This window comes from Papaver somniferum, chromosome 2 (assembly GCF_003573695.1).
Source record: "Papaver somniferum cultivar HN1 chromosome 2, ASM357369v1, whole genome shotgun sequence".
Lineage (NCBI taxonomy): Eukaryota > Viridiplantae > Streptophyta > Magnoliopsida > Ranunculales > Papaveraceae > Papaver > Papaver somniferum.
Window position 1 is genome coordinate 169,263,095 of NC_039359.1, and position 16,710 is coordinate 169,279,804.

General features: G+C 35.3%; 2 protein-coding genes across 3 annotated transcripts; both read left to right on the forward strand.

Annotated features, from left to right (window-relative positions):
* Nucleotides 1-450: 450 nt before the first annotated feature.
* On the forward strand, nucleotides 451-4,643 carry LOC113349748 (probable N-acetyl-gamma-glutamyl-phosphate reductase, chloroplastic). Of its 2 annotated transcripts, none has more exons than XM_026593778.1 (14): nucleotides 451-625; nucleotides 1,171-1,229; nucleotides 1,323-1,451; nucleotides 1,602-1,709; nucleotides 1,950-2,036; nucleotides 2,135-2,185; nucleotides 2,308-2,379; nucleotides 2,619-2,738; nucleotides 3,146-3,206; nucleotides 3,305-3,385; nucleotides 3,735-3,814; nucleotides 3,900-3,989; nucleotides 4,087-4,215; nucleotides 4,300-4,643. In XM_026593778.1, exons 2-14 carry the CDS (start codon nucleotides 1,176-1,178, stop codon nucleotides 4,405-4,407), a joined length of 1,170 nt encoding a protein of 389 aa, XP_026449563.1. In that variant the 5' UTR covers nucleotides 451-625; nucleotides 1,171-1,175; the 3' UTR covers nucleotides 4,408-4,643. The 2 variants fall into 2 exon arrangements, with proteins under 2 accessions (XP_026449563.1, XP_026449562.1); XM_026593777.1 differs by having other exon boundaries at nucleotides 453-687.
* A 9,972-nt stretch (nucleotides 4,644-14,615) lies between these two features.
* LOC113349749 (dof zinc finger protein DOF3.7-like) lies at nucleotides 14,616-16,319 on the forward strand. The gene has a single exon (XM_026593779.1). The coding sequence runs from the start codon at nucleotides 14,872-14,874 to the stop codon at nucleotides 15,949-15,951; it is 1,080 nt and encodes a 359-aa protein (XP_026449564.1). The 5' UTR covers nucleotides 14,616-14,871; the 3' UTR covers nucleotides 15,952-16,319.
* Nucleotides 16,320-16,710: the final 391 nt, after the last annotated feature.

The window sequence follows — 16,710 nt, forward strand, 5'->3', positions numbered from 1 at the left end:
TCTGGAGTAAAATCCACTTCGGTTATGCGAGCACGAGGCATGTTGAAATGAATTTGAATTTGAAGTTAGGTTGGAATGGGTAGAAGTTGTGTATATATAGAGGGGGGAAATGGTAGCCGTTGGATGAAGATCTAATAAGCGTTGATCAAACTAGCGAGCGACAGCTTAACTAACGCTAGCGTTGTGATGACCAGCAAGCGCTGACTTGACCATCGAGCGATGGACACTCTATCGTGTATGCCTATATGTTATTCCTGACATATAGGTATATGAGTTTGGCAGTTTGGCATACCCATAATAGATGTATATATGCCAAAAATCAGTGTTTGGCACATGCATAGCAATAAGCCTTACCAATCCAGACCATGCTCGCTCCTACTGTTTGGGGCACGTTAAAAAACAAAACCCTAAAACTAAAAAAAGCATCCCAAGTCTATTCTCACCTTCCTTTCCAAAGTCCCTTTAGTTGAAGTTTGTGGGTTGAGCATAACTAGAAAAAGATTACGGTGGGTCTCACGTGGATTTGTTGATTTTAACTCTGTCCAAGCTTCGTACACGGCTCGTGTTTCTTCGTCTCGCTCCTTAGTCTTTCTCTGACTCTCCCTGCATACAATCTATACCTTAAGTGAGTTGGTTGGTGAAAAATATCTCTAGAGTTTGCTGAAACTTGGAATTCATAATCTGAAGGTTCGGTTGTTTTATTTCAGATAGATTTAGGGTTTTCTTTGGCAACTTCATATATGGGTTTGTGTTATGGCGCTGTTGACAACAAAACTTTACTGCTTGTGCAGATAACATGTTTGATGATTTTTCCCAGAGAAATAAATGTCTTTTTTTTTAATGGGTTTAGTTGGATTGCAAGAAATGTTATCATAATGGTGATCGGGGTGTTGTAATATTGTTGAATTATTCTCTTCTGCATGCAAAACATGTTTTCAAATGTTGATATTTGAGGTTAGTGAAAACTTTATAGTGAGCACAAGTAGCCAAAAACAGTAAAACCTATACATTTCTAGAATGAAGTGAGGGTTTTTTCAGTGCTCAAGGCATACTACACTTCATTAAAACAGAAATTGAGCACCTGATCCATCTTTTTAGAAACCAATTTGTACAAACTCTCTGTAGTTCAATACTCTTAATTTGATTAAGTTTTTTCTGTACTTTTTCTAGTCGGAATGAGTTCACTTGCCTTTAGTTCAATTTCTTTGGATGGCCGATGCATTTGGAAGGTAAGCAAATTTTTTGTTTTTATGTAAAGTCTTATTTTCAAGTTCCATTTGGTCTTGCTTTGCTTAATAGAATCAATAATTTTTTTTTTATAGAATGGAGTGAAGAGATCAGAGCTTAGTTGGGGGTATGGACGGAAAATGTCTGTTAGAGCTTCAAAAACTAGTTCTCAGAATTCGGTCAACATTGGTGTTCTTGGAGCTAGCGGGTATACTGGTTCCGAGGTGAATTAATTTTTATCTCTGTTTGGAATGACGATGAGATGCTTATACCTAATCTGTGAATGTCTTTGCAATTTGGTATAATGAGTATGTGGTACACAATTTGTAAATGTTAAAGCCAAAACAAATTTAAAAATGTATTCCAATTTGCAGATTGTAAGACTCTTGGCGGATCATCCTCATTTTCGCATTACTGTAATGACAGCGGATAGAAAAGCTGGCCAATCAATGAGCTCTGTATTTCCACATTTGATCAAGCAAGTATGATTCGTTACATCTTTCAAACTTTTTGATTTGAATTTGGTGATTTATCTGTAGCGAATGTAGAGTTCTCATAAAGAAAATCATGGTTGTCGGTTATCACAATAACATACCGTTAGAAATGGAGTACTCAATTTACCTAGTTTCTGAGCTGAAAAGTTATTCTAGAGTACATTTTTCATGGATTTTTTTGGCATTGTTGTGGTTGGAAGTCTGAGGTTTAGTTCGGTTAATTTACAGGACTTGCCTGATATGGTTGCTGTCAAGGATGCAGATTTTTCTAATGTCGATGCTGTATTTTGCTGTTTGCCGCATGGAACAACGCAGGTCTGCTTCCTTTTACTTATTGGGGATGTAATTCGATAAATACACTCAAAATTATTTCATATAGATAAACCTATCTGATTGTGTGCTGTGTTCTATAGGAAATCATAAAAGGCCTCCCCAAGAATTTGAAGATTGTCGATCTTTCTGCAGTATGATATTGGTGCACTTTTAGTGAATTATATTTTACAAGTTTAAAATTACCTTATTTGCATACTAGGCGCTCATTCCATTTCAAAAGTTGTGCAGTAAGATACATGAGATTATCCTGCAGGACTTTAGGTTGAGGAATATTGACGAATATCAAGAATGGTATGGACAGCCTCACAGTGCTCCAGATCTGCAGGTTTCTTTCTAATTGTTTTATCATTCTTCAGCCCATGCAGTTATCTCGTCATGTAAGGTGTTTCTGAGTTTTGGTTGTTTAATATTAAAATAATACAACTTCTTCTTAAACGTCTCTAGTAGATTCTTTTTAAATGTATAGCCAATCTGCTTATGGTTGTGAAGTATTTTTAAGGCCCTAGGGATTATATACCCTGTACGCATTTGTACTTCTACTAATGGGTTCCTCGGTGTCTCCAGAAAGAAGCTGTTTATGGTTTAACAGAGGTTTACAGGAAGGAAATTCAGAATGCACGTTTAGTAGCTAATCCCGGTTGTTATCCCACTTCAATTCAACTTCCTCTAATTCCATTAATGAAGGTTTGCATCAACCTCTTTTATTTGGCATAATTGTTTGTTGTACTACAGATTAGTCATTCGTGTTTTTGTTGAGTCTCTCTTCAGGGTTGCTTTTGTACTTCGCTTCTCTTCTGTTCTGCTAGTTGTGCAAGCATCTCTGTTAGCTTAAGCTCAGTTGTGATAGCTTCCCCTTTCCTTCTCTGTCTCCTACTAGACTGAGCTAATAAAATGAATCCTCGTGTGTGACTAGGTACGGGGGAGATGCATACTTGGTTATTTGAAACCAAACTTTCCTGAATTCTTGTAATTCTGTAGTATAGGATGCATGCTCTCGTTTGCATGCCTTTCGTTGTGGTTGCAGTTTTTATGCACAGCACCCATATAAGAAGATAAGTGTATGTGGTCAATGACTATTACTTATTTTGCAGGCTAATCTTATAGAGCTGAGAAACATTATTATTGATGCGAAATCTGGTGTAAGTGGAGCAGGTGAGAGTTTCACCACCTTCTTTTGGACTTTCAGAATACATGGCAGAGGTTACTATTGCATCATTAAGACAAATTTTTGTATTGGGTGTATCTTGCAGGACGTGGAGCCAAGGAAGCAAATTTATACAGTGAAATTGCTGAAGGGTTTTACTCGTATGGAGTCACAAGGCATCGCCATGGTATATCTTTAGCTGATGTAAACTCTAAATGGAATGGTTTTTCCATGTTGGATGACTTGACATCGTAGTCACAAATATATTAGAATATGTGAATTTTGATATTCACTTCTGGTTAGTTACTGGTGTCTAGAATCCATGTGACTTGCTAAAGAGACCTGCGACCAAAAAGTGCCACATTCCTTTTCAGCAGGATATCCAAATGTAAAATCTTCGATCTTTTGATAGTAATGGTCTACTTTTGTAAAGAATCTATTAGGGACCAATCACATTAGTATGTAAAAGCTTTAGAAGTTGAATGCAAGTAATATACAGACAGTTAAAGATGTTTAATTCCGCCCTTTGCTACCAGTTCCAGAAATTGAGCAAGGTCTCTCTGAAGCTTCAAAGTCGAAAGTAACAGTGAGCTTTACTCCAAGCCTGTCTCCAATGGTATAGTCACTTGAAATCTGCGAAGTAGATTTAGTCTTATTTGTTTATAGGAATCAATCAAGATAAACGTTGAATGTTTTTGCAGAAACGGGGCATGCAGTCAAACATATATGTGGAAATGGCTCCAGGAGTAACTGTTGATGATCTGAGACAAAAGTTAAGCATCTCGTATAAGGTATTTTCCTTGCTATTAAGGCACATTTCGTATAATGCATCAGTTGACTTTCTTTTTTTCTCATTGTATAATGGAGTGTGCGTTTACTTTGTTTTAGGGTGAAGAATTTGTTGGTCTTTTAGAGAAAGGAATAGCTCCTAAAACTCAACATGTTCAAGCATCTAACTTCTGCTTTATGAATGTGTTTGAAGACCGAATTTCAGGCAGAGCAATTATAATATCCGTTGTATGTAATTATCCTCTTCCCAGTTGTATTGATCAACACATTCTCAAAGTTATGTTGTACTGAATTCTCACAACCTTGCTGCAGATTGACAATTTAATGAAGGGTGCTTCCGGTCAAGCGTTACAAAATCTCAATCTGATGATGGGATTTCCCGAGAACACAGGGATCCCTCGCGCACCTGTTTTCCCTTAGCAAGTATTGGAAATCATCCAATGTGAATGTGAGAAATTATCATGCCTTGTACTCTCTGATACTTGAGATACCAAGTTCCTAGTAAAATAAGTTAGAAACTGTTTTCTATTCTACACCTATAAAGAGCTTAGTTATGACTTGTGGAGGATCTCGTCTTCTATTATGCAAAACATCAGTTACACTCGAGGTTGGTAGTTTTGGTTATTTGTTATGTGTTTATTTTTATTTTTGCTAAATCACCGATTTTGTTACCGATTTTAGTTTTGGTTATTTGTTATGACTTGTGCCAAGCGTATAGAAATATCCAGGACTTGCGTTACTCACTTTAGGATCTTCAGCGTATAGTTATTCAAATTTGATAGGTTTCATTTGAGGGAACTGGTGTACTGTAATGGTTCGTTAGAAACTGTTTATATAGTTGTAGAATAGAAAGACTAATTATATGGAGTATGAACACCACATTTAGGTATGAACACCCGATTTCTCTTGGGGCTCTCTCTCCCTGTCATAGGAAACACAAAGTATTTTGTCCAACATGGTATAATAGAATTAGATTGTTCATACATGATCATTCCTGAGGACCACTTGCGTTGATCTTTATGTTGGCATATAAAAATGCACCATCATCTAAATTCAAAAGTTGTGGGGTTATGAAATAAATCACTATATTAGTAAAAATTAATCACGCAACTAAACGTGATTTGCATTATGCTCATGCTGTGGGGTTTCAACTCTCATGGCGATTCTTCATTTTGTCTTTTCGTTGTCGATAACAACATCGTGGGGTCTTCAGGTTGACGTAGGAAAACTTCTGTGCTCCTACACCATCATCTTCCGAAGTTTGCTTTCATTTTTTTTATTTATCTCGGAATTTGACATGAAATGTTGATTAAGATTCAAGCGTGGCATATTTCTGAATGTGGATTTTCCCACTACTGCTATAGGTGCTTATGTCATTTTCTTTGCGATGTGCACTGTGACTGACGAAAATAGATAAATAAATTTCTATCATACGGGTCATTGTCTTAAGGCTAACTCTAATGGATTCAAATTCAGGTTTTAGCTTTCGGTTCACGTCATCTCGAATTGGAGGTTAGCTCATTCGGCGAAGATCAGGCCAGAACTAATAAATGAAATCACTTTGGCCAGCGATTTGACGAATTATTATTTGGCGGAAACAGCAGAGTCGCTGAATCACCAACAGATCTATCCATCTAATGGACGCCACAATGTAATTTTCCTGCGTCAAAAGGTTGTGCGTAGCGAATTTAATTCAACTTTTGCTTCAAGCATTTGCTTGATCGTCAACTTGAATGTGGGATTGCATAAAAATTACTCTTTAAACCGGATTATACCATGGAACCCTATTACACCTGTCACAAAACACGTAGAAGGATCGAATGTATCCGAGGAACAGGGGATACAAAAAAGTAATAAAAGAAGCGCACAGTCCAATCAATCGTATCGGTCGTATTCTTGAATTAGGAATGAAAAGAGGAGTAATGCCACTAACATATCTGTGAAGTCCATATAACGTGAAACTCAAAAATGCTTTCGATTGCTTCGACAAGATATTATTCTTAGCCATTGTTTATTTATTTATTATTTGGATTTTTCATCTAATGATAAAAAATTTCCTAATTGGACTTAACTTCTAAAGAATGTCAGATTGTTATGCAGAATCCATTTAAGATCACCTAACTTTTAACGGTTTGCTACTTTGGTTTGTGTTTTTTCAAGAACTTTTGTCTTTGGAGATAACCTAGGTAGGTAGGTAGGTAGATCGATAGAATGATTTACTAGCATTTTTTGAATGATGTTGAAGAAAGTTTGTTGGGGGATGTTGTTGTTTTTTAATGAAAGCCTGTGTATCATTGTTTAATCAAAAACCATCTATAATCATGGTTTTGTTCTTATATTTTCAAGAACTTTTGTTTTGGGTATCGGAGATAATCTAAGTACTACTTACTAGATCACAAGAATATTTGGATCTTCACATGGAAATTGTGCATCTTAGATCATAAAGAAACCCTTGGAATATTAAAACTATTGCATTTAAAGTGACTTCAAAATCTGGTCTTGGTCTTAGAAACTAGATAGGCATGGATTTCTTTACCTTAAGTTGTGTAAATTCCCCCTGTCATTCTCATCATCTCTCTTTATCTCTGCTCTCAGTTAGGGCTTTGTTTGTCGGACCAATGAGTGATCAACCGCATGGAACCCATCGCAGGACATAATCTAAGTAGTCCTGCAAGAGGATCTTGTCCACCTTATCGCAGGTGAACTTCCCATAGATATCCCCTATCTTCGGCTACCTTTTTTTTTCTTCCCTTTTTTGTTATGGGTTGGAGAGTGCCTATTAAAATCATCTGGGATTACTCCTCTTGCATCATTTGCATTTGCATTTTAGAGACATAGAAAATGATAAGCCATACCAGAGAAAATGGCTACCATCCCACGAGAATAACATAAAGTTTTACGGTACTAATTATAATCGACTTATAATACTAATTATTTATGAATTTTATCCATTTTCATTTTGTCAAATATATGTCATTTTTCTTATTAATTACTACATCCGTGTCAAAAATATAAGCTTGTTATATGTGTAAATTACACATGTAAAATAGAGGGAGTATTTGATTTTTTCTTTTGATTAGTACAAACAAACAATATGAAAATGATATGCGCCTTCTTCTCCGTTTTCCACGGTCATCTACCCTGTGAACTTCATTTGCATTTGCATTTTTTAGAGACTTAGAAAATAATAAGCCATACCAAAGAAAATGGTTACCATCCCAAGAGAATAACATACAATTTTACTATACTAATATAGGGAAATACGATGAATTACAGATTTATTTGAGAACAAAAATTAAGACAATACTATATGCTCGGCTGATAGTACTAATTATTTATGAACTTTATCTATTTTCATTTTGACAAGTATATGTCATTTTTCTTATTACTACCTCCGTTTCAAAAAGATAGACATGTACAAATTACACATGAAATAAGTCTATCTTTTTGAAATAAAGGGGTACTTGGTTTTATCTTTTGATCAGTACAAATAACCAGGATGAAAATGATATGCGCCTTCATAATTGAGAAAGAAATAATATAGATTTTCTTAGAGCAACGGTGATGATATAAACTGTTTTGCGTTTTAAAATCCAGTATTTGTGGGTTAAATGACTGAAAAGCAAGAAACTTGCTTTATGTGCCTGTTTTTGTTTGAAAGACAAGAAGTCTGTCGTCCCAACCTATACGACACTCTCTTTGCCGTCTAATAGATATTTTTGAGATGCAACATGTACGACACTATCTTTTCCACGAAGTAAAACTCAAATTGTAGTTAAAAGTGTTTCATAATTTTGGTTTAATAACCCCTGAAATCTTTTTTTTTGGGTGTAGAAGACATGTAAAATGATAGTACCCAACAATTTTTAAGATACTTTTCAAGTTTTCTAAATTAGATATTTCACTCAATTTTTTACTTTTATATAAATGATTTTAAAAACAAGTACCTAAATTACTCTTTTTTATTTATTTGGGAGTGATTAACAAGCACAAATGGGATTGGAACTTGGACCCATATAAGAACTTAACGCGTCTAACTAATAAACTAAATGATTATTGAATCTCTAAGAAAATAAAGATTAACACCAGTCTAATTATCTTACAAGACTCGACCATCACGAACCAAAGACTGATCCTCCCAAGATACATCAGACATCGAACTATGAGTACCATTTACTACTAATTGAAGATCACTTACTATCCTTTCGTACAAGGAATCTGGTAATATTGAGTCTATCAAATCGCTTGATGCAGAGCTAGAGCCTATGCATGATCTATACTTCGGTCCCGCTGTTGAGGCTGTCACCAAACACTTTATGCGAGTATTTATTAGGCAACCAATACCCGCTTCACGAGTTTTAGGGATGAGCAAAACATCAACACGAGTTCGTAACTAAGAAGAATACTACAACCCTCTTGACGACACCTGCAAATCATTATTGTTATTCTAAACTATACAATGATAATAAAAAAAAATCCTAATTAAGTATATGGTTTTGCCATGAGTCTGGTGGTAAGCTTTTAAAGGAACCACATGATTACCACATCAATATTAACAAAGGCTCGATGTCTAATAGTGAAATTATTATAAGGATCAGTCTAAGTGCTAATCCAAGAATGAATAATAGACTGATGATTGGAGAATTTAGTTTAAGCAATCAACACATGATGCATCTGGATACATCAACCAATGATACATGATATACATGGATACATCCAGTGTTGCTATTGTTTTCAGTGATAATACATGATGTATCCAAGCTTCATCCAATGAATACATATGATGAAACCAGTTTTATTATGTCTTAAAGCTAGATGAAACCAATTTTAACTAAATCTAAAATAGGATGAAAACCAGTTACATCCTATTTAAAATGAAACCAAGTTTAACTCAATCTAGAACAGGATGTAACCGGTTTTAACTTATATAAATCACATTGTATTAGATAACTCAAACTAATTTGAAGATATTACACAAGAGGTGTTGTCAATAATTTTATAGTGCCATATGACCTTTACCTTAATAATTTCATAGCATATATGTAATCGAATTGAGAGCATTTTCTTGCTTATTAGTGCTAGTCCTGACGTTTGATACTTAGTAGAGATATACAAATAAAATTATGCTAATGAAACATCAAATAACCTATTATCAAGTGTGCAGTAGATGAGTGTAATACTGTTTTAACCATGTACGTGATTATTATATCTAGAGCTTCAAAAGATTTATGCTTAGAAGAATCAAAAACAAGATTAATAAAAACCATCACAAATTAAACCCAGGTGAAACCAGTTTCATCATGTTGAAACAATATACTACGGATTAAACTAGAATGAAACTGTCCCATCTAACCAATATAGTGATACGCGAAGTAGTACAATGCGTACACGTATCATGTTCTGCATATATATTGGACATATTCTCATGTAACCAAGATAAAATCATATAAATCCATGTATGCGTTTGGAAGAAAAAAAAGATTTGGGGTTGGAAACTTACGAGTTTTAGGAGAATCATAAGTTATTTTTGTAAAACTAATTGATTCAAACCCGAATTAGGAATTCAAAAATATTTGATGGTGGTGGAGTTGTTGTTAGTGTTCATAATAATCACTGTTGATGTGCTTTATGGTGGTAGATACTATTGATGTCGATGATCGTGCAGACAATGGAGAGATGGTGGAGGAAGAGAGGTGGTGGTGGTTACTGATGATTTTGTATATGGTGCAAGAAAGGTGGTGGTAGTTTAATGATTTTGAAGACGACGAAGAAAAAAAAGAAAAACATGATCGATTTTTTTCCAATAGAAAAGAAGACATGCTTAAAGGGAAGTTTTTGTTTAAAAGATTCCTTGTCCATTTCACCCATGTCAATACTTTATCCGTCCATTACAACCTGATATTTAAATTTCTGGGCATATGACTCATTTTCTGTAAGGGTTTGTGGGAGTAATTCCTCCCACAATCGCTTCTTTTGGACAACGCACGTAAATGTGGAGAAATTAATACTCCTCCATATCTTTTGCTCTTAGTAACCAGAGCATTGGAGATGATATCTCGTAAGATTAGGTCTTATGGACATTTAACTTGGAACATGGAAAAAAATTGGGACTTAAACTAAATTTTCAAAGTTGGTTCTTCACAAGGAGCGGGAACAAACTCTGAAAACTAAAGAAAAACGCTAAATAATTTTGTGTTGTCGGATGAGAAACACTAACCGATAGAAGATTTTTTCCTTTATTTTCCCCGTTATTTTGTTTTATCATTTACGTCTTAGGTCGCATTTTTTTTTTAAAATTTCAGACTTTTATTCTCTTCTCAGTTGTGCTATCTAGTTTTACAACTGGATCCGCAATATGTAATCTCTTTGCAAATCTAACATGTACTTGTTACAGTAAAACCTCTATTTCAGAATATTATTGGGACCACGTAAATTTATTCTTATATATTCCTTTCGTTTCTAAAACATAGGCTTGGTTTTCTTATTTGGATATGTCAAAAAGATATGCTTGTTTCCATAAATGGAAAGACAAATGTTATGAGTTTACTAATCTACCTCTTCTTTTTATTTCTTATCACAGAAAGGGAACTACTTCTCTATTTTTGTCTCCCTAATATCAAATGAATATGACCGAAGACAAATTAGGAAAAAGTATGAAAAAGTGGCTACAATAACTAGTTTTTTTAATCTTTGTGCAAAAACAAATAAGCCTATTTTTTAGAAAAGAGTACAACTTATTATTAAATAGAGGTAATTTTAATAAAAATTAAGCTAAATTGGGACTGAAAATTCTTACTTATACATGGAGTTTATTCATTTATAAAATGTTCTTGTACAAAGATTTTACTATTGTGAATCGGTGAAGGACGGTGTATGGATAAAATGTGAAAAACCCAAGTGTGATGAGGTATTGTAAAACCCTTGAAAGGCTGTAACTGCCTCACAAGGAAGGGACATATAGTGGTCCTACAAAAGAAGGTGGTGGGAGACAATCACATCCATGCATGGGTGTCATGTCGATTTCATTCTAATATTTATAATAGATTTTTCATTGTTGAATAGAAAGATGTCAATGTCATTGTCTAGCAGAGCATCAAAATTATATAGGTGGTGGAGGCTTTTTAAAGTTTTACTCAGAATTATTTTGTCACCCTTGTTATTGTTGCTTTGTGTGCTTTTATTTACTTTCTTTACATTAATGGACGTTACAGTTACATCGATTTACATTTCGTCTATTAAATCACACTGATACTCTCACCACAGACCAAACTTAGTAAAAGCCTCTGGTAAATATGCATTTTTCGCAAACAGGCTAGTTACCGATAAAGAAGGATTTGAAAGTCGAAATGGAAGAACTGCGTGCTTTTAGGAACCCCCGAGTTAAATATGCATTTTGAAGGATTTCTCTTCTTAAAGGGGTAAAATTTTAAAGATTGATCTATATATGCATTTTGAAGGATTTCTCTTCTTCAAGGGGTAAATTTTTTAAAGATTCATATATATATACTGATTTTAGAAACTGGAGGCCTAGCGATCAGAGTTCATCACAACTACAACCTCTGCAGTAATATTTATAATAGTTTTGTTTTCTTTTGCTTATTCTGCTTTTCTGTATATTTATTTTATTTATTTTTCCTTCGATGCTAACAAAAAATATATAAATTCAATATAGAGATACCAAAATCCATATAAAATAAATTTCTGGTATTCTCACTGATACGAGTCTAGCATTTCCCCAAGGGAGGCAACAACCGCTCAACAAAAAGAAGTGTTCCTGATGGATGTGAAAGGAGTACCCCACCAAGAGCAAATTAAACAGTACTCTGATATATCTCTATATGCATGCGGCCACTGCCGATGCCAGTGGTAGTCATATTTATGTATGCATCTTTTGCACGATGTATATTGCAATTTAAATCTTTTACCAATTACCCATCCAAGAATTTTAATCTAAAAGTAGAAATATATAATTATTGATCGGGAGAGAGGGAGAGAGATGAAAGAAAGGAATCTTGTATGTCAGCTGGTGGTTAAAAGTAGAAAAAGCGGGCTGACAACCTAATATCACCACAAAACCCAACGACGAAGGAGGAGGAATGACGTACAGGGTTGTGGTTGTGTGTGGTGCATGGTGGTGGGCAGTCTCTTCCCCGCCATCAAATGTGGGGCGTCCTCTTTTGTCTCTGTCTATGTCACCGTCTGTGTCTCACGCCTTCTGATCGTAAGCCTAAGGTAGTAGCTAGCCAGATCAAAGGGTGAACTGATCGTCAGTTATTATGTTGTTTCTGACTGACTATTACGCAGGACTACTTGATAGCGATAGTGTTCCGTCGTTTTATGCAGCTCCCAGTCCCAAGAATTAAAAAGACTAACCAGTCGCACGACCATGAGGTCATGAGTCATATGACTCCTATCTCTCTCTTGACTCTAGTATACCACGACTTGAAGTTTAACCGAGTAGTTAAACAAGAACTAAGATATCAGTTCGTAAATCGTAATATTTCCCTTACCATTTTCTGTGTTAGTTCTCTTTGTATTGCTTCTGTTGTTCCTGCCTGTTAATTAGCTTGCTTTGGTGCCTGTTACATTTATCTTGCAATTTTCAGACACAGCACAAGCTAATTTCCTCGGCAGTTATATTACGTTGCATAGTTGCTCCATGTTGTATCTGAGACTTCCGTCGTTCACCGAGGTGTTTCCACTTAATTAATTATATGCATACGGAAAAATTTGTAGCATAAAGTGCTGATAAAGCACAGAAGGTTCCAAGCTCTTTTATTATACATTCATCCACTTCAAATATATTTAGCAACATTGCTATCCGGAAATGTTATATTAGGTCAAATATTGCAGATGACACTTGGTAAATATTGCCACCCAGAGTTTCATTCATATTCAATTTGGATGTTTGGAACTGAGTTTACAAATTTGTGTTACCGCAAGTCCGAGAGTTCTGCATCATACTGAAAGTTGGGTATAGCTTATATCCTTATATTCATTTTCGATTGTAGATTGATCCAGTCTGATCTCACAACCAATTTCCAACACTGCATGCAATATTTAGGGATGTCTGCCTATTCTGTTTCAATGTAAATGTACCTTTCATCACTGTGGTGATGATAGGGTTTTTATGGAAGATGAACACTGTTGAAGCATGAGTCCGTAATATTCATATGTCTAACACGTTGTGGAGGAGCCAAGAAGAAAGACTCTGCAAGAGACGTAACATAGGACCGGAACTGACCTAACACCGGATGTCCAATTATTGTTTGTTAGTTGATGCTGCGCATACATGAGATATACTGTACTTTACACGTTATTTACACACTGCAAGCTCTCTATGTAATCATTATCGTCTTCCCTTCTGTCAATTAATAATATTATTACTCCTTAGATTATACAAAATCAGTTTAGAGTATTATAGACTACTACTACTAGCCAGCTAGGGTCGTGCGAATTCGTGCCGTGAAACCATCTTTTTCCATTTAAAGGGTGAGAGAGATAATTCAGTCAGTCAGTCAGTCAGTCATGATCTTTGACTGTGAGATATTCATAGGGGAATGTGTGTCTCATTACAGAATATTGTAAATCCCCAAAACTTTCTTTTGGGTTTAAATTTTGAATTCCCAAAGCTCTGTCTCTCGATTAGATGAGACCCCCTCAAATATTGTCTGATTCTGTTGTGCTTTATAAAGGGAGGAATGAAGGAATGAACCGCTTTCTCGATTTTCTTTTAGAAATAAATGACAGTCCTATGCCAATATCATTCTATCTAGCTCATCAACTAACAAATCAGTTATGTTTTTGACTCAGCTTAATTAAACAAACATATACCTAATAACTAATCAGTTCATTGTCACATCGACTTCACTTCACATACTGATCCGTCCACTCAAACCGGATGCTATAGCTATATGGTTCTGGTGTCATCAAAACTATACGTTGTAAGAAAGCACATTATGCATTTCTTCATCGACAAGGTTTCATTTTTCTTCACCTTTAAGCAAACTCTTACGTATCTCAGTCGAGTCACCACATTGATATACATATTTGGCAAAACAAAAACAAAAAGACTACTCAAAAATGTGGTGTCACTACTCATTTCCTTCACTATTTTGCTACATGGGTGAAACTAGGATCATGCGCATGATTCAGATTATGGTATAGAGTGTTGATTTGTAACTCATCGCAATTCAGGGAACATAAACTCAAAGTTAGAAACAAGCAGATAAAGAAGAAGAAGAAGAAATAACCAAGTTATAACTTTACTTCTTAATGATTTTACTTGTTGTAAAGACCCAAAAGAATTCTCTAAAAATGAAAAATTAGTAAAAATAAAAAGGTAAACTTTTTAATGATTATAATTGGTTCACTGTCATTAAATCATGAGGATAATTATGCAGTCTTATCGAATTTGATTTTTCATATGAAAAAAAGAGGAAAATAAAGTTAGTTTTCAGAAGGTTATATTTGTCAATGAAGACATAAAAATTTCAAATGTTTCTTTCAAATAAGGAAAACCACTTTAAAGACCCAAAACCACTTTTAATTAAAAATACCATACGGTTTTTTCATTTCTTTATTAATTTCCATGTATATTAAAGGCTTCAATCCCTCTTCTCAAACCTTCTATTCTTTTACACCCAACAAACTGTCAAACAAAAACCATCATCCCAACTCTTAAACTTACAAAGCCAAGTCTTGTTTCCACATTTCTACTCTCTCTCTCTGTATACAACACAACAAAAGAAAAAAACCCTACTTTCTTCCTTTCTTTGCTTTGCTTTGATTTGCTTTCAGTCTTCCTTTGGCTTTTCTCACTTACCTATCTTTGCTTTCTTGATTTTGGATTATTGTTGTTAGATTATCCAAAAAGAAGGAAAGATGATTCAAGAGCTATTGGGAGGAGTTTCTGGTGTACTTGGTGGAGAAAGAAAAGTTCCCATTAACTGTGGAATTAGGGTTTTAGAAGGATCACTAGCTTATTCTCCTCATCCTTCTAATACTACCAACACTAATATTATTACTAATTCTGCTACTACTACTACTGCAAGTAACAATACCGCAACTAACACAAATACGAGTACTACCACCACTACTACAACTTCTTCAGATCAACAAAATTTGAGGTGCCCTAGATGTGATTCTGCAAATACTAAGTTTTGTTACTACAACAACTATAATCTTACTCAACCTCGTCATTTCTGTAAGACGTGCCGGCGTTACTGGACGAAAGGCGGTGCTCTTCGGAACGTCCCAATCGGCGGTGGTTGTCGTAAAAACAAGGGTTCTATTGTGTCATCCAATTCCGTAAAAACAAATAGCAACGGGAAGATCAGAACGGCGTCACCGGATATCGTTAAGTCGAGCCTTGGTTTTGGGTATGATCATGAGCTAACACCTTCTTCTCATAATCAAATTATTTGGCCTTCACAACAACCACAGTCATCTCAACTGTTGGCTTTGCTGAGAGCTAATACCCCAAACCCTAACCCAAATAGAAACCCTAATTCTATCAAGGAGGAAGGAAATATGATTGGATCGCATATGATGTCGGATTCAGCTGTAACGTCGATGGGTTCACTAAACGGACGGTCGTTGAGTTTAGATCCGATGGCAAATAGTGCTCCTTTTAGTTTGTGCAGTTCGTTCTGGAGAAACAATAACCAACAGCAAGCACAGCAGCAGCAGCAACAGCAACAACAAGGTTTCTTGGCAGGTGAAGTTCAAAACACAGGTATTCAAGAGCTTTATCAAAGGCTTAGATCTTCAGCAAATTATTACTCATCCAATAATTCATCAGCATCGGTACTAAACAGCGTAGCTGCTACAGCATCCACCAATTCATCGTCCATGTTCGAACCAGCGGCTACTGTAATTGCAGGGGGAGAATTGAGTTACAGCTGGAATAATCCGTCCTTTAATTGGTCCAACTTATCCACAACCAATGGTGCATTTCCTTGAGTTATAAATCTCCCTCTCTCTCTCTAATATCTATCTAGATATCTTTTAAGTTTTTAATGGTTGTTTTTAGTTAATGGCTATTTGGGGTGTGGCATATGGATATGTTTTAGTGTTAGTTGTTTAGTTTTAATGGTTATCTTGGGTGTGGTATATGGATGTCTGTAGTATGAGTTGTCTCGTCTTTTTTTTCTTTCCGTTTTTCTTTTTTTTTTCTTGGGTTTTTGATCTAGCTAGTTTTTTTTTTCTTTTTTGTTTAAATGGTGTGTTAGCTTGTAATCAAGAGGTTGTATCAAGGACTAATCAATGGAAAGGAAATAGAAAAATGGGGATTTGGGTATACTTCTGATCCAGAACTCGTTCTTGTGTGCTCATTTACTCAGTAGTCAGTATCACATGAGTATGTATATCATGCATTCCTTCTGTTTAATTAATGTCTATCGAATTATCACTACTAGATTCAATGTAATCTCTGATCATCTGTAGTTGATCATTCCTTCATGTTCTATGTGTTTGTCTACTAGCTAGCTAGGTTTCTTTTAGTTTCATAAAAGTGGTGGTGGTGATGGTGGTGGGTAAGTACAGCGAACTGTACACGGGAGATTCCTTTTCTTAGTTTATATGTTTAGAGGGAAAAAGCGATGAATGTACGTCGAGAGATAAAGTAGAAACTTTGAGAGAGATGGTGAAATATATAAAAAACATGGTAAACAGATTCGATTCTTGCAGGTTTAAAGGGGGTTCCTCCACTAGTCTGGAAAG